Raw genomic sequence first — 27,996 nt, 5'->3', positions numbered from 1 at the left:
CCACACCAGGACCCCACCTCTGGCTTTCAGGAAAGAGGAGCCCAACCTGGCGGCGCAGTGTTGAGTTTACTTGGGCGCGACTGGTTTTACTGTAGGTCCCCATGAGCTGGTGGGGGCTGTAGGGGTAACCAGGCAGGGCGCCTGGCGCTGTTGGGGCTGCGTTTTTCCGGAGTCCCCCTATGCGAGGCCGTGCCCCTCTTCGCCCGGCTCCCGGTGCTCTCCAGCCGCCGGCCCGCTCCCGGAAGCTGCAGCAGCTGGTAACAAAGAGCCTGCCGGGCAGCCTGCTGCCGGGGCCGAGGTATCCAGGAGTCGGGCGGAGCGGCTGGGGATGAGCGCGAGCCGGACCATGCGTCCGGGTTCGCGGCGGTGAGGGTCGCGGCCGGCGGCCGAGGCGCAGGTGCGGGTCGAGAGACCGGCGCCTCCCTCCCCGCCGCCCGTGGACTCTGAGTGCAGGTGTTTCTACTCTGCCGGCCGCTCCACCTGGGAAAGCGGCTTCAAGAGCTACCTCTGGCGGCACCTGGCCCTCAGCTGCAGGGAAACCGCACTCAAACCTGCCGCCGAGCCCGGGTTTTTCTGCAAAACTCAGAGGACCTGGCTCTTGTTCGAGGTGCCCTGAAGCATTGTGTGAATAAGCTGGGGAAGCCTGACTGGAGTGTTTTTTCTTTTTAATAAAAAAAGTTTTTCTGAGTCTCAGTTTTTAGAAAATTTTTTGCGAAGTTTGCAATACTCTCTACCTCTTCGCATCCTCTCTTGCTCGTGGAGTCTTTTTCCTCCTCAGCTATAAATATTTTTACTATCGCCGGAGCAGACCAGGGATGAACGTCTTGTAATTGCAAGTATAACTGTTAAAACCACGTCGGGATAGTAGTCAAGATGGATAAAAAGTCCTTTGAAATGGTGCTGGATGAAATTAGAAAGGTAATTACACTCGATTCCATGAATTATTTTATGAGATGAATTCTCGTGATTTAGACTCTGAGGTACTGTATGGAGATTGTGCAGAATAAGGGTCCTAGGATTGCCAAATTGGTTTGAATTCTCTCGTGTAATGGAGGAGTTTGTATCTTGATACGTTTCCAATACAAATAGAAATTAAGTTACGTTAACGCCAAATTTGAGACTCAGCACGGTGTCGTGGGAATTATATTCAGACGGCCCTCCGTTCCGAAGCCGGCTTTACAAATCCTTAATAGCTCTGTACTTTGGGGTAAGTGGTTTAATATTTTTGAGTTTATTGCCTTATCTTTCAGTAACCCAAGAGTGACTGAAAACGAGAGGTAATACGCAGAAAGTTTCTTTTATGGTAGTTATTATGATGGGGTTTTCAAATCTAAGCATAGAGTATATTTGTTGCGTTGGCCATGCAAAATTCGTGTCCTGATGGTAAGTGTGGCATTAAGTTTAAAGTCACTTTCTTAGGAATTGGCCGTCAATAACCTGAGTTTCAAAACTTTTTTCTCTTGCTTTCCAAGTTTTTGCTGCTTTTTGAGGCTGTTGTGTGGATCCCATTTCCCAGAGTGAACCAGACAGCAACAATTCTGGAAGGCAGTCTTGAGCCTAACAATATCTCAAGCACAAAAATAACCGAGAAGTTACTTTAAAATGTAAGGACTTGATGTACCATTGTTACATCAACACACGGTGCTTTCCTTCGGCCTTCCGGGCAATTATTCTTTCGTCAGTTGCATACCTTTACGACCCTTGACTGAAACGGAAGAAATTGTTGCCATGTGCTCTGGTGCTTATTTCAGTTTACAAAGCTATTATTAAAATTGTCTCTGGTCTTGCTGTTTTACTTTGTTTTTATACAGCTTTTTTCAAATTGACATGTTTAAGTTTTCATATTTGATAATACTGAACATTCTTTTTTGAACAAATTCTGCTCTTGCAAACCCAAGTGTCCAATTAATTTTTGAAATAAAATATTGGTTTGCTAATTATATGCCTAGAAATTTGTCACAATTTGTTCTTGGGCTGATTTTTAATTACTTTTCATGAGAAAATAATTGGTGAGTCCAAGTAGACCAGCAGATTTTTACTTTTGCAAGATACAGGGTCTCAGTGTGCATATTCTCTTCCTAGTGTCATAAAAACGTCACAGTAAATTCTAAAGAGGGGAATAGGAAATTTTCCAGATATGAAAGTCTTGTTCACATGAGATGGCAACTTAAGTCTGTATTTCTGGTCAACAGTTGAAATATATCTTCTGCTGGCTTTGCCGAGTGATTAGATACATCAACATTGTCATGATCTATTAAAATGGAATAAAATATTGGCATATCTAAATATGAACATTACTATTGATTTTCTTAAAAGTTGTTCTTTGTAAATGTAAGTCAGGTTAAACCAGGTCGTCTCTATCACAGTGAGTTTATATGATAATACTGATTGTCACCACTGTCATTTAAAACAGAGGCATATAAGTAGCCACTAGCAGAACTGGGAAAGGGAGTAGAAAGGGGGAAAAAGCAATGCTTAACTGATTATTCAAAAAGGAGGGAATGATAGCTATTAATTAGTGAGCACTTACTTTGTGAGCCTGTTTTTAAGCACTTTCTCCAGTCATTATTTGTTTTGATTCTCCTTACAACCTATGAGCTGTAGGCACTGTACTTATTTATAGCTGGCGGCCTACTCTCTGTGAGGTTAACTAGACAGCTCAAGACTCCCCAGGTGGTAAGTTGGGGGCCGGGGGCAGTATTCAAGCTATGCTTGCAGAGCACCATGCTGTCCTGCCTGGGTTACAGCTGGGCCTCTCAGGCATTGATGGAAGAATTGAGATATGACTTGGCATCAGTACAATCCAAGACTTTGTTCAGAAACTTGTATTTGATTGTGTCCGATTATTATATTGATAATAAAACTCCTAGGAGTACATTATTTAGAATGCCATTTTCTCCCTTTTCGGTGAATATTGAACTACTGAGCACCCAGGATATTTCAGTTGACTGGTCATAATACTTTCTCCTAGCAGAATGATATATGTGAAAAATATGAATATTAAAGTTATTTTGTAGTACAAGCAAAGGGATTAGTTCATTTTTAATGATTAGTGGCTACTGACTTAAGATAGCTGTTTCCATTTTTAAGCTGAGCAAATAGCTGCAAGGGGAGCATGTGTGATTTAGTGGGCTCTAGATAGTGCTGCATCAAAGCCACCAACTTCTTTCTCACCCACTGATAGATTCCGTAAAGGAAAGGAACCATCACTTGCTGAATACCTATTATATGTCACATCTAATGTCCACTATTATAGTTTTCATAGTAATTCTTTGAGGTTGGCGAATGGTGTTCCCTGTATGAGTGAGGACGCTCAAAGGGAATTAAAATGCCTTTCAAAGTCTACACTGCCAGTTAGTGGCAGGCACAGAGATTGAATTCAGGGCTTCTTGCGTTCTTACGTCCCTATAGAAATACTGAGAGCCTCAACTAGACCTTGTCTTATTCTTGCTTCTCTGTCACTTAGCACATAATAGATCTTCAATAATTGATGAATGAGTAACATCTGATATGTTTAATCTTAAAAATGACAATTTGGATTTGGAATGTTTTGAAACTTTAATTACATATTTAGGAATTCTAAATGTTATGTATACTGATGTTGAATCATATCTATTACAATTTTATTCCCTTTCTTTGTAGAAGTTGGTAGGGAAGCCCAGCAGATCTTCCTGCTTGCTCAGTGTGTCCCTCACAGTATGGAACCTAGAAAGGTGGAAGGAAGGGCCTCTCACCACAGTGACCTTAGTTCCTCTGAATGACAGGGCTGAAGTAGACCTGCCACTGTTGAGTTGCTTGGGCAGTTTTGATAGATGTATATTACTGTGCTGCTTACGTATATTAATGCTGTTTTACTCTGTGTGTGTGTGTGTTTTTTTTTAGGCTGTTTTGACAGAATACAAATTAAAAGCAATTGAATATGTGCATGGATACTTTTCTAGTGAACAGGTATTCCTCATTATTTGTTTAAACAAAGCTTTCTTTTTATACCAATGTTCTGGTTAATGTCTGTCTGCTGGCTGAATTCAGAATTGCTTTTACCTTTTTGCTGTATTCAAGAACTCGAGAAGCTCAGTTTTGGCAGAAAACTTTACAGAATTTATAATTCAGGGACTAAGCATCTCTCCACTTTCACCCCAATTCATATTTTAAAATGATTTTAAATATAGGGTCTTAAAGCAATTCAAAGTGTTTATGGTTCTGGGCACAATATCAAAGATTTAGAAACTTGTAATGGTAAATTTACCCAAATTTTTATAGTTACATGTAAGACAATTACAAAATTCATCATGTAATATAAAAGAAAATGTGAACAAATAATGAAATATGTTTTTATATGAAGCCACTAAATAAAAATTTCAACAGTAAGAAAAATACACAGTGTTATTTAATAAGTAGTTTCTGTAACTGCCAGACTACTAACATTTTAAGCATGATAGTTTAGTGAAAACTTCATTCCACCTTAGGGGCAGTTTGCTAATTAAAATATATGTGTGTCACACACAAAAGGGGACATGTTTCTGAGGGATAGTTGGAAAATTCTTGATAGAGAATTCAGGCATAAATATTAATAGAAATGTCTGGAGAACAGCCTGGGGAAAGGATGGACAATGAATGAATCTATATATTGAGTTAGTAAATGCTCCAATTGAGTTAGTAAATGGTCCAGCTTTTCATTGGTTTCTCAAGAACTTCAAAACTTAAAAGCTTGAATGACTTTAAGCCTATAGAAGTTCTGCCCACTAAATTCTTAAAAGCTACTTTATGATTTGCATTTGTTGTCTTTATGTCAGTTTTTCAGCTTTCCCATTGCTTTACAAAGTTACTTTATGCTCTTTTAAAAATTTAAATGTTTTGGCTGGGCGCGGTGGCTCACACCTGTAGTCCCAGCACTTTGGGAGGCCGAGGCAGGCGGATCACTTGAGGTCAGGAGTTCAAGACCAGACTGGCCAACATGGCGAAACCCCATCTCTACAAAAATACAAAAATGAGCCGGGCATGATGGCGGGTGCCTGTAATCCCAGCTACTCAGGAGGCTGAGGCAGGAGAATCGCTTGAACCCAGGAGGCGGAGCTTGCAGTGAGCCAAGATCGCACCATTGCACACCAGCCTGGGTGACAGAGCAAAACTCTGTCTCAAAAAAAAAAAAAAAAATTAAATGTTTTAAAAAGATTTATAATTTCTTACAGCTAATAGCATTTTTTTCTTGTGTGTATGTGATGTACCACCCTTAATGATGCTTCCACTTTGCTAAAGTCATTACAAAGTTTATTAAGCCACTTTCTAAATGAGCTTATTATATTAAAGATTTTTCTTTGTATCTTAGATATGGTGGCTTGTAAAATTTTATGGTTGGTAAAATATAGCATTTATTAGATATTAAGAACATTATTCCCATCAAAGTTAAGGACATACACTTTTATCAAATTAACTGGAAAGTATACATAATACTTATTTGCTATATATGTATTTCTTTATAAGGAGTAAAAATTATTTTTACTCTCTTTACATACCACTCCAGTTTGCACCATTGACCTTGCTGTATAGAATAATTGAAACCTTAGCATATTTTCAGGAACTGTCTTCTTGTATCACTTTTTTCCCCCTTTGGAGCATCTTTGGAGGCAGTGAAACAGGGTGGTGGTGATCATGCTGAGACTTCAGTGTCCTGATCTTTATGCTCTGTGCTCACCTCTTCTGGCTATCTCGTAATGCTTCCCTCATTTGTTTGAAGTTCTTAGGTGGTGGTGGGAGCTGATCTGAGCTGCACACTCTGAGCTCTCAAATGATGTATCATTTAGGGGCTGCTGGAGTAATTCATGTTGATTCTTAACATTTTTAAGGGACTAGATTTATGATTTAAGTTTATGCCCTCCAGATTCAAGTTAAAGGACCTACTAGGACTAAAGTTAGTGGACCTACACTAAAACATACCACCGTGCCGTTGTGAGTGCTGTTCTCCCCTCATGTTGAAAGGTTTTCCATTCACAGTCCATCTTTATATTCCTGAGCTGACATTTGATCTCCGTCTAGTACTTTTCAACCATCCTTTTCCTATGAGGATACTTTGTTTTTTTCTGTATTGTATATTTTTCTTGCTTTCTAGACCAGTGCTGTCTAGTAGAACTTTTTGTGATGGTAGAAATGTTCTCTATCTGCAGTGTGCATTATTGTAGTTATCAGCCTCACATAGCTCTGGAGCACTTGAAATGTAGCTTGTGTCACTAAGGAACTGAGTTTTACATTTTATTTGATTTTAAGTGATTTAAATGTATATAACCGCACGTTGCTATTCTGTTGGCACAGTTTTTAGATTTTAATGCCACCTGTATCACCTGGGCCTGGGCTGCACATGTTGAATTATAATTTCAAGTACTGAAATAAATCTTTTAGAAATGTTTGCAAACATGCTGTCATTAGAGCTGTTAGTTCTTTGTTTTCAGGTGGTTGATTTGCTGAGATATTTTTCCTGGGCCGAGCCCCAGTTGAAGGCAATGAAAGCATTACAGCATGTAAGTAACTTATTTTTTCCTTTGGAACGTGGAATTTAAGTATTTTTAATTCTCCCAGTTGTCTATAATTTATTTCAGTTGTAATTTATTTGCATTAGAAAAGTGAACTCTACGTGTTATTGTATTTTGATTCAAAATAGCTATGTTAAAAAATTAAAATTTTCTAAACTTCACATTTAAATTGTATGCCACAGTGTCCTGATTGGCAAGTTAGAAGAAAATCAGCAAGCAAAATATAGGATTTGCTCTTAATGGTTTTTTGCACTTCTGTTTTTTTGCACTTCTGGTTTTTTGCACTTCTGTTTTTTTAGTATCCATCTTCACCATCTTTCTATTTAGTCTTAGAAGAGTTAGTACTGTCCAGATAAATTTTCAGCGATGATGGAAATTTTTATATCAGCACTGTCCACTGAGCCACTTGAATCTGCCTCATCTGAGGAACTATATTTAATTTTATTTAATTGTAATTAGTTCAGATAGGTACATGTGCTTAGTGGCTACTATATGGATAGCACAGCTCTAGAACCTAGGTCAACAGGAGCATCTAGATCACACAGGAGTATCTGGCTGTGTAGGAAGATTTTTGAAGCGATATCAGACCTGGATATCTTCAGTGGAATCAGTTTACAGATTCTTGACTTTCTAAACTGATGAGCCTAAGAAGGTATCTGGGTCTGTTAGTGCTGCTTTCTGACCTCCTCTTTAATACTTGCTTTTTTACTGCTTTGCAAAAGAAAGATTTATTGCGCCTGTTCTCTGGGGGTGAAAATGTTTCTCCAGGTTCCAAAAGGACAGTGCTTTGCTCTTGAGAGCGAGAGCAAAGCAAAGAGAGGCTCTATAAGAAATATTGATAAGGGGCTCGGGGTAGTGGCCAAGCCTGTAATCCCAGCACTTAGGGAGGCTGAGGTAGGAGGATCGCTTGAGGCCAGCAGTTCTAGACCAGCCTGGGCAACACAGTGAGACCCTGTCTCTAGAAAAATATAAAAAATTTAAATTAGCTGGGTGTGGTGGTGTGCTCCTTTAGTCCTAACTACCCAGGAGGCTGAGGCAGGGGGAGTATTGATGAGGGCTTTGCTTTATTTTATCAGGACAACAAACTCATGACAAAGCTCTGAGGCCTGCTTGCCTGTCTCCCTGCCTTAGACTTAAAATTCAGAGATGACAAGGGTATCACAGGGACAACTCAATACACTTATTTGAATTAAATTAAGTCTGACCTTTTCTAACAATGTTAGTCTGATTTGATTGTTTTCTCACTAAAGACTGATTTCGCCAGTTAGGTTACATAACAAATATTTCCATAAATGAGCTAAATTAGTAGTTTCAAAGTTCTTTCAGATATATAAATGTATTTAAAAAATCGACCTTTTGTGAGTATTTAAACTTCTAATAAAATCGTTAGGTATCAATTTAAAAACATGCAAAGGGGCATATAGTTGTATTAGTTCTTCTGGTAGTACATAAAAGTATGCGAAAACCACTGCTCCAAATTTTAGGAGCTCTTGGATATTGATTCTGACCAGTCTTACTTCTTATGTTGACGTTGCTTTTAATTTTCCTTCACTGTTAACGTATATCTCCAAATTGGCCAAATCTTCTGGATGTTCTTCAGAAATAAAGGTACTCTGGTCAAATAATTATGTAACATTCCACACAATCTTGGTGCATCACAATGCACGTTAAATTAAAATAAGACTTAAAGTTCTGCAGTAGAGAAACCTGTTTAACCCAGCTTTTCCCTACCTTATATGGCTAATGTAACCTTTTTTTGTAATATGTTTAACATCATGGAGGCACTGATCTGTGGCATACTTAGCCCCCTAACTGAGGAGTATAATAGTGTTTTTCTAACCTTTGAACAGTTTAATCTCCCATATGTATATCACCTTTTTATATAACCTTTCTGAGGAAAGTAATACTTCTGATTTTTTTAATTCTGTAACTGAACACATTGATAAATGGATAAAAAAGGAGCTTGTAGGAGAACTTAGATCTTCATTAGCTCTTCAACTGAAATGGTTATGTTGATGGAGCATAATTTATTGTTAGAACTTTCTTTTGAGTAAGTGGTTTTCATCTAAAATGTGATATATTTTATCTAAAATGTTTATATTAAGAGCATTTAACTGTACTTCCAGAAAAAGGTAATTTCTGGCATGAAAATTTCACATGTTAAAAATAAAATTATTTTTTATATTAACAGAAAATGGTGGCTGTCCAGCCAACAGAAGTGGTCAATATACTCAACTGTTTCACTTTCAGTAAAGACAAACTAGTTGCTCTTGAACTGTTAGCCTCGTAAGTATTTCTTTTTTTTACTTCATTGGGAAAAAATGTAGAAGCCTTTTAAGTGTCTAATTAGTGTTTTAATGTGTCAAACATTAATTAGTGTGTGTTAATGTGTCTAACAAAATACAGTCAAAAGCATAGTGATACATCCTGATTTCTTCATGTGAATAAGTATCTAGTGTACTCATTACATATATGATTATAACTTATAAAATGAAGGGGCTTAACAAGATTGCTTAATTTGATTTTTTGTATTTCAGTTATTTGCTTTTCCTTCCTACTCTGAAAAGACAGGAATTTAAGAATTAGAGATTGTTTCACTTACTGACACAATAATTTTTTTTTTTTTTTTTGGCAAGGTGCTTATTTTTTCTGAGCCTTATTTGCCTCAATTGTAAAAATAAGACTCATACCCACTTAATAGGGTAATGAACTTTAAATATCAGAAAGTCTGTGAAAGCACCTACCACAGCATTTGACAGATGACCGTAGTGAATGTAAGCTCAAAAAGACATGGAAAGAACCTACTCCTTTGTGTAATTGAAGAATGTATAAGTTATTTATTTGTAACACATATATTTTTAAGTCCTTTTTATATTCATAGGTGTCCATAAAAGCGCAAAATTAAAATAAAGCACAAGATAAAACTTTATGCATTTAGCATAAGATGATTTTTATGCATTTAGCACATGGGTTGGTTCTATTGCCATAGCTCTCGTATCACTGAAGAGAGTATGTTTTGAAAAATCTCAAAATAGTGATTTTTATTTACAGTATTACTGTTTTACTTTTCAGTAATCAGATAAACCTGTTATTATATTTATATATAAACATGTTATTTAAATTGAACTATTAAAAGTAAATAGTCACACTTTTCTCCCTATGTCATGGAGAAAGCTTACTTAGATATGTTTGTGCGGTAAACAAAGATTGTTTACCTCGATATATGTTCAGGTTTTTAAACAAAAAGCTAAATTGTGTTTTCTTGGTAGGAACATTATTGATGCACAGAATTCTCGTCCTATTGAAGATTTATTCAGGATAAATATGTCTGAGAAGAAACGGTGCAAGAGAATACTTGAACAGGTAGTTTTCTAAAGATTGTCATGTACTTGGTACGCTGGTTTTTCTGAATGTTGAAGATGAAAAAGCACCTTTCTTCTTACTGACTTTGGTGAATAACTTGAATGCTGTTGTACAATGGGTTAAAAATGAACATCCCTGTGGTGTGCAGAGTGGAAATAGAGCTGGTTGACAGGGACATTCAAGAGGGAAGAGATGGCTTGAGAGTGAGAAGTCATTTGGCCACTTAGCTTGAGCCTCATGGAAATGTTTATGTCTTGGTCCCTTGGTACCTTTGCCATGGCTTCAAGTTTTTGCTTTAAACTTTATGTATTTAGGAACTTAACTTTTCAAATTTGCTTTGTTATCCAGTTTATTTTAAATCAGATTCATAAGAGATGAATATTAAAGCCAGTTTATTAGTTAAAATTCCAGTTTATTAGTTAAAAATCTATAAGAATGGGAGAAATAGTACTTGTCCAACCCTAGAAAACTTGATTTGTCATCTAAGGTACTTATTTCTAAGGTAGGATTGCGATGGCTGGAAGCTAAATTAATTAATTATGAGCCTGGCAGTTCAGTTGTATTTAATACTCACAAACTCCTTTAAGCCCAGGGATGGTAGGCAAATTCACCTTAGTCATACATTGTTGTAGAAGAGTTAAGATCTGAGCCATATGTATTTACTTCAGTAACTTCCTTATCAGTTTTCTTGACTAAAACCCTTAGGGCAACATGCATATTACTGCTGTAGTTTTCTTTCTTATGAAGTGTTCCGATCATGTCACTTTCCTTCTCAGAAATATTCTGGGACTGAGTGTTCTGTAGAGTAGGCCGTCTGGTCAATGTAAATTAGTACAACTTTTCTAGAAGGTAAACTTGAAGAGCCTTTAAAAATGTATACCTTTTGGCCCCAAATTTCTACTTTTAGGAATTTATTTGAAGGAAATGTTGAAATATACAAATTTATATATAAGGGCATTCACCCCGGTACTCTTTATTATAGCCAAAAATTCAGATGATTTCAGGGTTGGGGTATTTACTTGAGGGGCTGGGTTATATAGCTAATATACATATATGTGTTGTGAAGGGATTTATAAAACCAATATATAATAAAATATATAACATTGTACATACTTGTGAATATGTATACACACACACACACATATATATATAGCTGGATATTTCTATAACAATATAGATACATTGGAATATATGTTGCCTAATGCAGTGTTTTTTCATTTATTAATATGTATTGAGCACTAACTCAGTGTGTGTACGGCATCATTTAGAAGCTGAGGATGCAGTGAGAAACAGCTTAGACCTAAATTCCTTCCCTCACTATTTCTCATAAATATGTAATAGTATGTTGAACATTATAACTTGGTTTTTCAATGGTATGTAGCTCTTTGGACCACCCAATATCATGTTATTTGTTTATGTTGTCCTCCACTGGGTTGTAAAGAGCAGGGACCATGTTTCTTTCATCTCTGTGTCCTCCTTTCCTCAAATGTAACATGACCTTGGCGTTTGTAGATTTGAACTTGTTATTTCTTGGTAGTTGAAGAAATGGGACAGATTAGATAACAAACACTTTTTTACACAATTTACAAAATCTATTGTGAAGACATTCTTTGTATGAGTCTGTTAGTTGCAACATTATTATGTTACCATTTTAATTATTCCATTTAAATAAAGTGATTTTATTACTTTTGGTCACATTCACCACTGTAAGTGCTGAATGATGTATGAGCAGATTGAATGTAGTGCTGTTCCTTAATTCATGTTTTTTTTTAGCTGAGCTCCCAATGTTCAGAATACTTGTCTTTTAAGAATTTTTTTCCTACCCCTCTTCTTTCTTATACTACAGGCTTTCAAGGGGGGCTGCAAAGCTCCTCATGCTATGATATCTTCTTGTGGAACGATCCCAGGAAATCCATATCCCAAAGGAAGACCTAGCCGCATAAATGGAATTTTCCCAGTAAGCATACTTCTGTAGCTGTATATGAAACTTCTCATGGTTAAGTATGAAGTGTAGAATAAGTTAATGATATTTAAAGGAAAGGAATTTTATGTCAGTAACTTAATTCATAGGCTCACCACTGATTGAAAGTTCATGTCTAAACTTCATTAAAGTATTAAGGGTATTTATATAAAATCTATAGAACAAGACAAATAGAAGAGAGGATGATTTTATTTTTGAAAGTACTTTAGAAGCACTGATTTACATTTAGTAAAGGAATAATTCTCAAATTCTCAGTATTCTTACAATCTCAGTTTCATTCAGTGAAGTGTGTTTGGGAAACTTTGCATACAGTGTTTCCTTCCTGGGGAATCACATTGCATATAAAGGCTCTGAGAAGTACTATAAAAAAGAAACTTGTTTTTGTATCATCTAATGTTCCTCAAACCTCTTTGTAAAACAGCTTTCTCAAAGAATGTTATATTTCTGTAGCTGCGTAACAACCCCACAGCTTAGTGGATTAAAGCAATAAACGTTTATTACCTCACATGGCTTTTATGGGTCAGGAATATTGGAATGCTTAGCTGGGTAGTTCTGGTTCAGGTCTTTTCATGAGGTTACATTCATCTGAAAGTTTGACTGGAGCCCAAGAATAGGGCCTCAAGGTGACTTGTTTACATGCTTGGCAAGGTAGCGTTGGTGGTTGGCAGGAGTCCTTTGTTGTCCACCACAGAGACTTTTTTGTAATGCTGCTTGAGTGTCCTCATGACATGGCAGCTGGCTTCTACCAGAGCAAGTAATCCAAGCAAGAGAAGACAAGTGGAAGCTGCCTGGAAGTCAGATGCCATCCTTTCTGCAATGTCCCATGTGTTACACAGGTCAGCCCCATTCATTCTGGGAGGGAATGGTGCAAGAGCAGGTAGGAGATGAGGATCAGTGGGGGACATCTTGGGAGTTGGCTTCCACGCTAGTATATACCATTTAGCCACACACACTGTTAGGGTGATGACACACTGCAATAATCTATCAACTTATTCTGATCTGTTAATTTTAGCAGTCTTGAATAAGGTCTCATTTACCCTTGACAATATAAATAATCACACTTAATCTTTATAGAGAACACCATTTTTTCTTATCTACTTTCAATTGTAACATAGGTATTCTTATTCTTTGAATATTATACATACTGTGGCATTGGAAGTTCATTTCCAATTGCTCCTTTTTGTGAAGAAGAAAAATTAGAACATACTGTATTCCAAAAAAACGCAATAATACAGTAAAACAATGCAGCGTAACAACTATTTACACAGCATCCACATTGTATTCAGTATTATAAGTAATCTAGAGATTATTTAAAGTATACGGGTGGATATGTTCAGGTTATATGCAAATACTATGCTGTTTTATATAAGAGACTTGAGCATCCATGTATTTTTGTATCTATGGGGGAGGTCCTAGAACCAGTCCCTGTGGATATTTTATCTTTTCCTGTCATCCTTTCTGTGTTTTTCATGTTCACTTCTGAGTACCTTTGCATGTGATATGAGAGTTCCACAGCATAGGAGGATTGAGGACCTTATCAGGGTCATGCCACCAGGCAGTGCAGAACTGAAATGGGAATGCAAGTCTTTACACTCTTACCAAGTCCTTTTCTTCAGTGTAATACAGTGAGATTGGTTATTGTTACTGGTTTGAGGGTTTTTTTTTTTAAGTTTCAATTATCTTTTTTTTTTTTTTTTTTAATAGGGAACTCCTTTGAAAAAAGATGGTGAAGAATGTACTAACGAAGGCAAAGGAATAGCTGCACGAATTCTTGGACCATCCAAACCAGTATGTTTAGAAAATGATGAAACAAGCCCAAACTCCTTCCTACATAAAGTTTCCTTTTTACTCAAAGCATAAGTTTTATTTTTGTGTTGCAAAGTTTGAAGTATTCTAGAAATTGTAGGAGAGTGAGAGAGTGAATGGTTGAGGGAAACATAAATATTTAACAGTAGTAAGAGCCCCTTTGAGATTAAGCTTTTTATTTTAAAGTAGAATCAGTCAAATTGCTTTCAGTTTTTTTCTCAAGACGCATTCAGCTGCTCAGATGGAGATACGGAGTGTGGAGAGCTTGTTTTAACTAAGTTTGTAGTTTAGCTGAATTAGTGTTAGTGAAACCACAGTGAAGTCAGGAGGTTGAAAGTATTTACAAGATAGTGATTATAATGATTGCAGTGTAAACAGGACAGGAGAAGACAACCCCATGGGTTGAAGGATCTTTGGAGTTGAAGTACTAGAGGCCTGCATACAACCACCTTACAAAACCTGCCTGTCCACATGACAAGAACTCCAGTGGAGTTGTTTATGGCAGAATAGTAACAGATCATGGTTCTTGCACAAGACTTCAGATAAGGCCACAATTATGGGAGCTGGAGAGAATCTGGCTCCCTTACCACCAGTGGATCCTTTCCCCTGCCTTACAGGCATGCACATGCTCTCTCTGTAGGTAAAAAGTACAGCATCTGGCTTAGCTTCAGGTACTTCCAGTTTTCTAAAGACCAGTTCTTTGAATGCTTTTTGTTACTTAGGTAAGCTCCATCAACTGTAAAATAAGTATTGGTGGATTTATGGATTTCAAAAGGCAGAACAACTAACATACTGAATTCCTGATTCCAGTCTGTGTTCTACTGGAGTTGTCAGAATGCCGAATGCTAACACAAACAGTGCTTTTTTCTTCTAAAAGGAGGAAAGAGGGTGGGAATGAGAGGATGAATTCCTATCAGTTTAGGAGGATGTTGCCATTGAGAGTTCTTGCGTAATTTGAGATTGTAAAACCTAGAAGGTTTCTTGTCTTTGTTATGTAGGAGGAAACAGGAATTCTTGGTTTAATTTAGGCTGGGCCTGGGAGGAGTTTGCTGTTTACAATGAGATCTAACCCCTTATTGGAGATGATTTTAAAAATCTTTGGCCACCTCTATGGCCATCTTTGGCAAGATCTGTGTTTGGAATTTAATAGCAACCACATTTATTAAAGCAAAGAAATTTCCCTCATTTGTCATCCCATGTAGTCTGGTAGTATTTGATATGCAGGGACATTTTTAGCATATTAGGACTAAATATTTTGAAAGACAAGTTGCCAGGAGACAGCTTACTTGATTTTCTTTTAACTGCTGTATTTTCCCCCATCTATTAGCCTCCTTCAACATATAATCCACATAAACCTGTTCCTTATCCGATACCTCCATGCCGACCACATGCAACTATTGCACCAAGTAAGGAGTTCCCTTATTTTTTACTTGTTTTTCTTTTTTGCTGTTTATTTATTAAATTGAAAGTAAGTGCTGGTCTATGCGGTTGGGAAATCTGTAGCACTTACGAAATGCTACTGTGAGCTTAATTATGCCCATAGTTAGCTAGTAGTGTCCTGGCCTACAACACTGCAGCAGACAGTTTATTTAGGATATTTTCTTTATGATAAATTAATTAGATTATTTTTAGTCATTCATTATGAGTTTTCACTTTGGTAAATCATCTTGAATTCCTTTTTTTGGTAGTTGGTAGTTCAGAGGCATCATTCATGCATTTAACTTTAAAAAGTCAAGTATATGTGTTTGGCAGAAAAGACAAATAATGTAAGCATAGCAGGTTCTGCCTGCCATGCCATTCACTGAGCTTATCACTGCAATGAGCATGCAGTGGGAAATAGGAATCTCTGGTTGTTTCATCTGGTGTCAGTTTTCACTTAACTCTAGACCCAAACCTCCATATAAAATCAACTCTATTAAATAGGAGTTTTTATAATAAATTGAATAGCTGCATTAATATAGTTTGAACTCCTAGTCACAGAACAATACTAGTCGCAGAACAGTACTAACGTATATTTTTTTTCTATTGTGTTTTTATTTTAGGTGCTTATAACAATGCAGGTCTGGTACCATTAGCGAATGTCATAGCTCCACCTCCACCTCCATATACTCCTAATCCTGTAGGAACAGGTAAAGTCATGTTATTTCGGGGTGTTTAAGTAACTTATTCATACACAAATGTACACTTGGAATGGACAGTTGTTTGGCATGACGTATTCTAACAGAGGGGGAACACAAGCTCAAGAGTCTGAAGGATCTGAAAGTGAATCCTTGGTAATATTGGACAGTTTTTGTAGTCTTGATGGACTTCACTTTCTCTATTTGTAATATAGGATAACATTTTAATAGCATTTATTCAGTAACATGTTTAATGAATATTAGGTGACCCTATCATGTGTTGTGTGCTGTGGATACAGAGGTGCACAAAGAGTCATGTTTGCAAAGAGTTTAGTCTAGTGAAAAAATACAGATGAGGAAAGAGAAGGCCATTTCAATATATTCTACATTATTGGTTCTCAATTGCATATTTTTTATAGTTTAATTTCTCTGAAATTAGACTGTGATTTATAGCAAGTGGCATCTTAGATTCAAAGAGATACGTTGGAATGATCAGTGCTGTGATAGGGTTAGGGTGCTATGGAAACTCATAGGAGAGGCATCCAAATCAGCCCCACTAAAGTAAATGTGAGCTGCTTGCATAATATACTGTTAAAGGTAGTTGACCCAATAATGAAGCTGCCATTTAATTGAATTAAGTTGAGGAAGAAATGGGTGAAAACAAACTGATAATCAAATATGAGGAATGACAAAGCAACAATGAGGTGGTTTCTCTGTAGCCTGGAACTACCTGGGACACTTTTAAAAAAATATCCTTAGTTCCCCACTTGTAGAGATTCTATTCAGTGTATTGTGATGGGGGTGCCTGGTATTTTTATTTTTTTATAATGACCTACTGGTGGTTCTTTAAGCAAGTTTGGGAAATGCTAGAATTTGTGCACAGAGAACCCAAGAGAGATCAAAGTATCAACTTTTTTTTCAAGGATCTTTATTAAGTGCCAGATTGAAAAGAGCTGGGGGACTTTCTGCCTCCAAACTTTTATTAAGAATCTTTGGACACTAGGGTAGGCACCTTTCTGACTCGGCAAAGGAACTGTCAGAAACTGAAATTGATGGATGAATGTGTATGGAGTTGACAGCGGGATAGCAAAGAATACTCTGCACAAAGGCAGTTTATCACATGCAGATTAGAAGAGTAATTACTTGGGGAGGAGGTGAATTGGGTACCCCGTGCCTGGCAGAGGTAGGGCAGGAGCTGGAATTCAGCCCACTGTAGCCTAAGATCCACGGCCAGTTGGCATGATTGTCTCCACATTCACTTTGCTAATGACATAAAGACTCCATTCGAGTGGCCTTGGGTCACATATGTAAACACAGGCTAGTTATGGGAAAAAGAACTATTTCTCATGAGTGGTAAAACTTTGACGTGCTGTGGAGAAGTATCATTGACTTAATTGAATGCCACCATTTGGGTAAATTACTCCTACCATGGAGAGGAAGGGCTCATAAAAAAGCAGTGAGAAGGACTAAAACACCCCAACACTTGCCAGGCCAACCTTTTTCAGTGGGTCTTTTGGTAACATGGGATATGAACAATAAATGGTTTCCCATATGTTGTCACACTATTCTCCAAAAACCCTATACCAGTTTAAACCTGTCCATAAGAGTATATGAGGCTACAGTTTCTTCACACCCTTTCAACATGGAAGATTTTCAGTTTTTTAACTTTGCCAGTCTGGTAGACTAATTTAGCTTACATTTTTGTTTGTGTTTTTTAATAAAAAATTAATTTTTATTTATATCAGTTGTTGTTTGTTTTACTCATGAGTTTGATGAGTTCTTTATTAAAATACCACTGTAGTTATTTTATTATTATATACTAATTTTACTACCAGATTTGTAGGGTGTTCTAGTGTTTCATAAGGCGGGCTCCCCCTTATATATTTTTGTATTTTTATTATCGTTAGAAATCTTGCATCTGAACCTTAAGATTATTTTCTGCAACTTAAAACAACAGGGGTGTGTGTGTATGTGTACAGAGAGAGAGAGAGCGCTATATAGTAATTTCAGAAGAACTGACATTTTTATAATAGTAAGTCTTACCATTCAGTTGTGTGTATATATCTTTATATCATGTCAAGCTGGTAGTGTTTTCTTCCCCAGGGTTTATTTTATTCCTTTCAAGAAGATACTGTAGTTTTCTACATGCAGGTTCTATTCCTTAAATCTGTCTATAGAATTCAGAGATATTTTTGGTTACAATTATAAATAGAATGTATCATTTCTAGGTGCTTATTACTAATTACCCTCTCTAGTTTTTTTTTTAAGTCTCTTGAGTTTTCTAGATAGATATAAAATAATATCAGCTGAGTTATAGTCTTACTATAAAATATTTCTTTGTTTCCTAGTCCTTATTGAGTAATAATATTGTCCTGACTTATTTTTATTTCATAAAAAATATTTTGCCTGTACCTTTTATTTTAAACTTTTTTCTCCTGTGATTTTATTTGGTAGATTGGCTTGGTTTGTAAATTATATATAGCTGAGTTTTTATTTTTAAACCTGTTAGACTTTTAATAGGAATTTTTAATAATAATAAAAATTACACATTTGTTCTTAGTCCTTCCATTTTATTTTTATTTTCATTATTCTTTTATTCCAGTTTTGTTTTTCTTACCTTTTGCTAAGTTGTATTGGTCAAATTGCCATTTTATTTTTTTAACAACTGTTCTCTCTTTGACCCCACCCAAACTTAGAAATTTTCTCTAATATTGCTAATGATTACCTTCTTATTCTTAATGGTTGTCAGTATACAAAAACTTGATTCTATATATCATTTTACTTCCATATTCTCTCCCTTTTTTTTTTTTTTCTTTTTTTGAGACGGAGTTTCGCTCTTGTTGCCTAGGCTGGAGTGCAGTGGCGCAATGTCAGCTCACCACAACCTCCGCCTCCCAGGTTCAAGCAATTCTCCTGCCTCAGCCTCCCAAATAGCTGGGATTACAGGCATACCACCATGCCTGGCTAATGTGTTTTTTTTTTTTTTTTTTTTTGTATTTTTAGTAGAGACAGGGTTTCTCCACGTTGGTCAGGCTGATCTCGAACTCCTGACCTCAGGTAATCTGCCTACCTCGGCCTCCCAAAGTTCTGGGATTATAGGCGTGAGCCACTGCACCCGACCTCTCCTTTTTAAAATCAATTTGTGTGTTTTGTTGGGATACTAGACAGTTTTGCTTCTGATATTTAATTTCTTTAAAATTGCCTTTGATAATGACTTGTTATTATTTCTTCTGTTTGTTTAATTCTTTGTCTTGATGTGCCTGTTATAATTTTGGTAGAAAATGACTTTAAGAAATTTCTTCCAAAGGACACATGTATAGAGTTGTGAATGGGAAATTTAATTCCAGATAATTTTCTTTATTGGGAACTTGGTCTCTTTCTGTAAGCTTACAAAGAATTTTTTTTATCTTTGGATTTCAGAAATTTTACCAGTATGTTTAGGTGTGTATCTTGTCATTAATCTTCTCTGGCATTCTGTAAGTTCTTTTGATGTGAAAACTCAAGTCTTTAAAGCTTAGGAAAATTTTGTTTTTGTTATTCTTTTAATTGTTTCATTTTCCTCTGCTTTTTTTCCCGTCCTCCTGCTACTCTTATTTTACATTTTCTGTATTTGCCTTCTAAGCCTATTACCTATTCATTTATGACATCTTTTCCATTAAAAATTTTTTTTTGGCATTCTAAGTGATATTTGTTTCTTGTTTCCAACCATAGTTTAACTTTTAGTCATTTTATTTCTGATCCTTACTATTCTTTCCATTTATTAATTTGGAATCAGATTTTTATATGTAAAAGTCTTCTCTGCTTATTTCCTAGTAGTTGTGTGTGTGTGTGTGTGTGTCGGGTTTTAAAAGTCCTTTTTCTTTAATTAAATCTCCATTGTTCTGGTGGTTATTTTTTGTCACCTCAGTCAAGCTCGTGAATTCCTCAAACAAGCTGTGGTTTTTCTTTGCTCATTATACCAGGGCATGGAGGTTTCCTTTACACTGTATGCCTGTCACAGTATTGGTTTCTTGGGCAGTTGTTGTCAAGCCATAAGAGGGTAAATTTTTCTCCCTTTGTATCCTTGGCTAATGGGCTGCTTGGATAGATCCTTCGCCTTGAGGAGTGTGCTTTAGGTTGTCAGTCTCACAGGCTTCAAGTCAGCTTCAACTAGGCTAGTTCTCCATGGTAGTTCCTAATATAGGGCCTTTCCCAAGCTGAGTACAGCAAATGGGCAGGACAGTTTCTTTCTGTTGGCTTGGACAATCCACAGTGAATGGCAGTGAATTCTACACTTATTCATCCAGCTGCCACCTGGCTTCTCATTCTTCCCACTCCTGTAGGCACTGGTACTCAGAGGAGCTGTCTGTCAGGTCAGCCAATGACAGTGGTCCTCTCTACACTGCAGCTGCAGGGTACACTTTCTCCTGGATGGCACCCTCAGGCCAGCATCTTTCCAGAAAGTGTTCTTGAATACAGTATATATGTAAAATTAATAGTGTGTATTTAAAACTTGACAAGCTAAGGTGCAGATGCTAGGGGATAAAAGAGCACTCACTCAGTTTCTGGTAATCCTCTTGCTCTTCAGATAGAGTAGTAAAGTATTAGTAGTAATTATAGTAGAGTTACTACTATTTTTATTTATTTTCCCATATGTATACATTTTTTTCCTAACACAGTCCATAAATATTTATATCTTGTGTTTTTCTTTTTATACAAATATCTGTTTATTATGGTGGCAAATATTTGATTAAAGTTTAAAATGAACTTTTATTTATTTTTATATAGAGAATGAAGACCTTTCCAATCTGTCAAAACCTATACAGAATCAAAGTAAGTAGCAAATTTGATCCAGAGATAACGGATATCTGTCATGGTTTGCACTGTTATTCACTGAGAATAATTTGAGTATATTTGGAATTCTTATGTTTTAGGAAAAGTTTCTGGTTAAAGAATATAATTCATACTTGTTAAAAGTGGTTTACTAGTGTTACATATTATATACATAACATGAAATGCACGTGTTAACTGGATTTAAAATTAATCTTAGGACTTTTATACAATTTGCAAAGCTTGCAGTGTAATGTAAGTACTATGTAGCATTGCATTCACATTCACTTTACATTCTGTGATACTGGAAACCTCATTTGTTTTTTGATATAAACACATGGGATGATAAAAATCCTTTTTGACAAATGCTAGTCAGATTCTATTTTTAGAGTTCATTATTTCAATAAGTATTATTAAGCATATCTTCATGTAGAAAAGAACGAGGGGCACCAAAGCAGAAAATGGAATTGAAATGAAGATGAAGTGTGTCCTACATAGTGCCTCCAGATGGCAGCAGTGCTGGCGTTGTATTTTCCCCCAGGTGATGATCTGTGTGGTCAGGAAGGAAAGGCTTTGTTGTATGAGACAAAACTGACATCAGTTCTTGTTTAGCAAAGTAGCACAATAGCCTGACCATTGTAGTACATAGTTAGGAGTCTCAGTGGGAGAATTCCATTCCCTGAGAACAGTGCCTAGCAGGTGCTTCTCAGCTGGTAGTTTGTAAAGGAGGTAGCATAGTGGGGTGTAAAGAACACTAAGTGAAATGTCAGGACATCCAGTTTCTTATCCTGCCTCTGGCACCACCTGGTTTTGTGACCTTGAACAGGTAATTTAACTCCAGTGAAAAGGAGATTGAGGAAATTTCAGCTTTTACGATGTTAGCATGATTAAGATTTTATTTTTTCCTTTTGGAACTGTATTAAGAAACAGAAATTAAGACAAACTAGTATAGCAGTTAAAGATGTGAGTCTGAAAGATCCAGGCTCAAGTCTTGGCTCCACCATGTAGTAGCTGCATGATCTTTTATCCAGTTGCTTAGTCATAGCAAGCCTCAGATTGCCCATCTGTCAAATGAGGGTATTAGTTTCTATCTCAGAGAGTTATTGTGAGGACAAGTGAAATGATGGGCCTAACTTAGCTCAGGGCTTGACAGATCATGTTTTATGGTTAATAACCAAATTAGATGACTGGAAAGTGCTGTTTATTATGGTATGTGGTTGGGATTTTTTTTATTTTTGTTCGTTTCATTTTTACCTGCAAGTGTTATGATTAATAATGCATAGCTTTTGCTTTATTAAATAAAAAGATCCAACAGAGGCTGCTATAAATAACACTCTAGGATAGCTTGGTTTTACCTTCAGATTTGTCATTAGCTACATGGTCTTCAGCATATAGTTTAATAAGATAGTGATTTCTCAAATGATACCCAACACTATGGACTTAAATACCTTTTTGGTACATTATTTACAAACATAAGATTAGGTATACCTTATGCTTCTAGTTCTTATAAAAGAAATTAAGTACAAAAAACATACAAATCCATTTTTATAGGTACTGTAAGTTTAAAATGATAGCTGGTCTTATTGAAACCGAATCACTGCTTACAACCATTAATATGGTCAAGACTTAAGGACTTTTGAGTTTCAGTTTATGTACTTAAATATGACTGTCAATTTTCCAATCATATTTTTTTTCTAAAACAACTACAAAATTTGTTCAGCCCAATGTGACACCCTTTGGCCTTCACATAGTGCAAATGAATTATGTATGTGTTGTTTACCTCCATTTTCTTCCTATTGTCCCTTCCCATCTATGAGTAGCATAGTGGATATAGTGAGTAGCATATTCGTTGACCATGTCAGCTTGCTTATGTCAAAAGAATCTTAATTATACATAAATTTTAAAATGTGTTGGTCCGTGAAAATATTTCTCAGTTGGTTATCACTGCAACAGGAACATTCTCTGTTTACAACTGAAACAATTTGATGTGAGTACAGTATCAAATGATAGTTGTCTTTATGACATTAGCTACCTAAGTCATGATATCCCTTGACACCAAGATTATCACAGGTGGGGATAGCCATTGAATACATTCAGAGGGGAGCCCACATCATCCCCCAAAGTGCTTATTATTTGTAGAGTTTATCAGAATAAAAATACTGTAGCAAACTCTAGAAATAGTGTTGGGAATAGTCCTTGAGTGGGTTTGGGAACTGTAGTTTGAGGTAATTATGATATATCCAGCCCAGCAGACACTCATTAACTATGCAGGTGCTGTGTTCTGTGCTAGGTACTAAGACTATAAAGATGAATTAGACACAGCTTTTCCCCCTAAAGGAGTTGCCAGGTAAAGGTTGGGGGTTAATGTAGTGTAGAGTGGTCAGTATGAGCAAATGTATGGGGGTGGGGCGGGGCAACTGTACAGATTAACAATCTGGAATATTAAATTCAACTCACAGAGTGGCAACAAACAATACTGGAGAGCTGGGCATGAATCCTGGAAAGCCTTGTATGGCCCTGCAAGGGAAGCCATGTTCTGAAAGCTCCTATGAGGGGGACTGACTTACTCTAGATAAGTAGATTGAAAGAATTACAGGTAAAGTCAGTGCAGCGGCACTAATCACAATTAAAATAAATGCTTTAATTTTTAAAAAGTGGAAAAATATGAAAGGACACTCTGCAAGCTTCTCAAAACTTCTGTGATTTGGAGGGCTATTTTGAGCAGAGTCTAGACGACAACTGGATCTGACTGGCTCCAGAGTAAAGATCTGAGAAATGAAACCCAGCAATTTAGATATTACTAGAGCCTGTTATACTTGTCATTTTTTAATTTGGTATTTGTTAAATATTACAAAAATGGTTATGCTTTTTAATTCAAAATTTGACATTTCAGCATGATGATACATTCTTGCCTTTTTTCCCCCTTCCATATAGCATTTTCCACCCCAGCAAGTCAACTCTTTTCTCCTCATGGTTCTAATCCTTCAACACCTGCTGCAACTCCTGTTGCTACTGCATCCCCAGTCAAGACAATCAATCATCCATCAGCATCAGCAGCTGCCACCGTTTCTGGAATGAACCTGCTGAATACTGTCCTTCCTGTGTTCCCAGGGCAGGTCTCCTCAGCCGTTCACACACCGCAGCAGCCATCAATAGCAAACCCAACAGTTATCAGAACCCCTTCATTGCCCACTGCACCTGTTACATCCATCCACAGTACAACCACCACTCCTGTTCCTTCAATTTTTTCTGGCCTAGTGTCACTGCCAGGTCCTTCTGCCACTCCTACCCCAGCCACTCCTACCCCAGGACTTTCACTACGGTCCACTCTTGGTTCCAGTGAAGCATTTGCTTCTACTTCTGCACCTTTCACTAGCCTCCCCTTTTCCACCAGCTCTACTGCCGCTTCTACCAGCAACCCAAATTCTGCTTCATTGTCATCAGTTTTTACAGGGCTCCCTTTGCCCTTACCACCAACATCCCAAGGCCTATCCAACCCGACTCCTGTAATTGCTGGTGGCTCTACTCCCAGCGTTGCCGGTCCACTTGGTGTGAACAGTCCTCTTTTGTCTGCATTAAAAGGTTTTCTGACATCCAATGACACCAATTTAATCAACTCCTCTGCTTTATCCTCTGCTGTCACAAGTGGGCTGGCTTCACTATCTTCTCTTACTCTTCAGAACTCTGACTCTTCTGCTTCAGCCCCTAACAAGTGCTATGCCCCATCAGCCATCCCTACCCCACAGAGGACTTCCACTCCAGGGTTGGCCCTGTTCCCAGGCCTGCCGTCTCCTGTGGCTAACTCAACTTCCACTCCCTTGACATTGCCTGTACAGTCTCCTTTAGCCACTGCTGCATCAGCTTCCACGTCAGCGCCAGTTAGCTGTGGCTCCTCAGCCTCCCTTTTGCATGGCCCCCACCCAGGTACCTCAGATCTGCATATTTCATCTATCCCTGCGGCAACAACTCTTCCTGTTATGATCAAAACTGAGCCTACGAGTCCTACTCCCTCGGCCTTCAAAGGTCCATCTCATTCTGGGAATCCCTCTCATGGCACTTTAGGTTTGTCGGGGACATTGGGCCGCGCATATACTTCAACATCCTTGCCCATCAGTTTATCTACTTGCCTTAATCCTGCATTGTCAGGTCTCTCCAGCTTGAGTACTCCTTTAAATGGTTCAAATCCTCTTTCCTCTATTTCCCTTCCACCACATGGTTCCTCCACTCCCATTGCACCAGTATTCACTGCTCTTCCTCCTTTTACTTCTTTGACCAACAATTTTCCTTTAACTGGGAACCCATCTCTTAATCCATCAGTATCTCTCCCAGGGTCATTAGTAGCCACCTCATCTGCCGCTGCCACCTCCACATCTCTCCCTCATCCCAGCTCGACGGCAGCTGCTCTCTCAGGGCTTTCTGCTTCAGCACCAGTCTCAGCAGCACCTTTCCCCCTCAACCTATCCACTGCTGTTCCCTCGCTTTTCTCAGTTACTCAAGGACCTCTGTCATCTTCAAATCCCTCCTACCCAGGCTTTTCTGTCTCTAATACCCCAAGCGTTACCCCTGCTCTTCCGTCATTCCCGGGGCTGCAGGCGCCCTCTACAGTCGCAGCTGTCACACCACTACCTGTGGCTGCCACAGCCCCATCCCCGGCTCCAGTCCTCCCAGGATTCGCCTCAGCGTTCAGTTCCAATTTCAACTCCGCTCTTGTTGCACAAGCCGGGTATGTGGATAGTTTGGAAATAGGATAAAATTATTCTTCACCTAACTTGTAGTTCACATTTCATTTCAAGTCATCCAAATGAATGTCAAAATCTAAATGATGTTTTTCTGGGCGGAAACTTTAGCACTCAAAAATGTTTTATGAACCATGTTAAGATAAATATATAAAATATTAATGCCTGTTGACATAATGTTTGGATTTGTATTTGGTAGTTTTATTTATAAGACAGCAGAAAGGATTATATGCAAAACAGACTTACCGAATTTCAAATAATATACTTCACAGTAGAAAGATTCATATCAGGGAATGGCTGATTTTTATGGTCCTTCCAACAGAGAAATAAATTCTAAGGTTTTTGTTTTGTTTTTAACATTTTAAGATTGTATTTGACAAATATGGAAGCAGTAGCTTTTATGTCTTGTCTGCAGTTAACTTGTTTTTCTGTGAATTGTTTTAGTTTATCATCTGGACTTCAAGCTGCAGGCAGTTCTGTTTTTCCAGGCCTTTTGTCCCTCCCGGGTATCCCTGGGTTTTCTCAGAATCCTTCACAATCATCCTTGCAAGAATTACAGCATAATGCGGCTGCACAGTCAGCATTGTTACAGCAGGTAAGCAGCAATGGCTGGCATAAATTACATGGTAACATGTATAACTAACTTCTGTAGTGATAACCTTGCAGTATCACTTGCGATATCCCAACATTGGCAAAAAATGGCTTTTAGCAGAATGCATAGAGATTTGATGATGATTAGTTCTCTCCAAATTTGCAAATTATGCTTGTCTTTTTTCAGGAGAGTAACAGAGGTGGTAGGTTATAGTCATCTGTATAAATTGTTTTTCCTTCCTGCTTATAGATTTTACTTGATAAAATTTAAGAATCTATTCATGACAGTTAAATGTTAACTTGTCTTTTATAATTCCAGCTTAATGATTGACCGTTAAAGCACATTATCTGTAGAAAACCTATTGACTTTTGAGAGAATATTAAATATTTTAATGACAATTCTATGCATCTCCTTCACCTGAAGAAATTTGAACATTTCCTTAAAAATTTTAAGTGACTGAGCAGACTTTATTGTGCCTCAGAGTTTTGTCTTTCTTTCCTATTCTTAATATATCTGTGTGGCATGGGTAGAAGCAAGCGCAGGCTTGAATGAACTTGGCACTGTGCTAAACCACACGCTCTTCTTTCCATCAGGTCCATTCAGCTTCGGCTCTGGAAAGCTATCCAGCTCAGCCTGATGGGTTTCCTAGTTATCCTTCAGCGCCAGGAACACCATTTTCTTTGCAACCAAGCCTGTCCCAAAGTGGGTGGCAGTGAATACTTTTAACTTTTATTCTCCTTCAGAGCAACATCAGAATTGCCTAAGAACTGCAGTGAACAATCTGACACATGTGAAGCTGGCCAAAAGTCGGAAAATGAGAATGAGGGTAATCCTGGAGAAATTGTGACAACAATTTGAAAATTGTGGTTGCATTTTAAAGTATGAACACTCCCCTATGTAAATATGCTGACAATAAATTGTATGGAGAATGGTATTTAAAAAGTGTTTGGAGACTTTTCACCTGTCCTATAAAATTTTGAATTGTGTATGTGATCTACATAGAAAGAATATTAAAGAGTAGATTGAACTCTTTATAGCCAAATACAGCCTTAAATATGCTTGTATAGCATCCACTGGCAGAAGTAATAGTTGTGCCTCAGACTTGGGGGTTGCATGTGGTCCTGGGGGAGTTACTACCCTTGGTATGCATGAGCGGTTCCTATTAGCATCAGTGGGAACTCAGTACTCTATATGTATCCACAAAAGGGAACTTGAGACCCACAGTTATTCTTAATTTCTGATATTAACAACCATACGTACTGCTGAATTTAACTCAAAATATTTCAGGTAAGTGAAAGTGGTGCTTAACGTAGACTATAGAATGACTTTCAGGTGTTTTCAACTGAAAGTATATATCCAGAACTGAATCCTTATAGAAATACAAGTAAGACTTAGGATAATTTGCCTTCAAAAGTTTTCCTAATCTCAGCAGTATCCAGTGAGTGAAGAACACTTGACTGACTCTTGGGCCACCTCTGTTACTTACTGTACTATGGAAGCTCCTGGTGAATGTTTACAATTATGGGATGTAGTATTTCTATTTGTACTTTAAGTCAAATGCTTATATGAAATATGTGACAACAAATAGAGAAGACTGACTCTGTTAGTAATTATGCAGTATGTACTCTATTTAAGGATCTGTGGTAGTATAACATGAGTGAATGTCATTAATTTTGGAGTAATAACTGCCACATGTGGGAAGTAGGGGAGTAAGGAGAATGAATTCCAATCTGTGATTAAAAGTGTAAACTATAGACTCTACTGTAGTACATTTCAGGATCTAGAAGTTTTACTTTTATAAAGATGGTGTCCGGAAGATGTTGCTAATGTATTTTACTTCAACATAGGGAACAAACTTTTTAAGTATATTAATAAACCTGTATGGTTAGTTTTTAACAGTTTTTTAAAATAAACTTTATGGATATGACAAATATTCTGTGTGTTTTACTAAGTGCTTGGATAGGCTTTCTAATTTGGTATACGTGCTAGAGTTAATATATTGAACATTTTTATCCAAATTTAGTTGTAACTCTGTTTATACTACTGATTGCTCGTTCGTTTAAATGAT

General features: G+C 37.3%; 1 protein-coding gene across 2 annotated transcripts; it reads left to right on the top strand.

The window, feature by feature from the left end:
- Positions 1–31: 31 nt before the first annotated feature.
- PROSER1 (proline and serine rich 1) lies at positions 32–27,859 on the top strand. Of its 2 annotated transcripts, XM_002824193.5 has the most exons (13): positions 32–918; positions 3,883–3,948; positions 6,444–6,512; positions 8,716–8,810; positions 9,794–9,887; positions 11,734–11,844; positions 13,573–13,656; positions 15,002–15,080; positions 15,717–15,803; positions 20,559–20,603; positions 23,535–25,323; positions 25,781–25,931; positions 26,522–27,859. In XM_002824193.5, exons 1-13 carry the CDS (start codon positions 874–876, stop codon positions 26,642–26,644), a joined length of 2,838 nt encoding a protein of 945 aa, XP_002824239.1. In that variant the 5' UTR covers positions 32–873; the 3' UTR covers positions 26,645–27,859. The 2 variants fall into 2 exon arrangements, with proteins under 2 accessions (XP_002824239.1, XP_054384908.1); XM_054528933.2 differs by lacking the exon at positions 3,883–3,948 and having other exon boundaries at positions 55–918.
- Positions 27,860–27,996: the final 137 nt, after the last annotated feature.

This window comes from Pongo abelii, chromosome 14 (genome assembly GCF_028885655.2).
Source record: "Pongo abelii isolate AG06213 chromosome 14, NHGRI_mPonAbe1-v2.0_pri, whole genome shotgun sequence".
Lineage (NCBI taxonomy): Eukaryota > Metazoa > Chordata > Mammalia > Primates > Hominidae > Pongo > Pongo abelii.
This window is presented reverse-complemented; position numbering and strand designations above follow the sequence as displayed.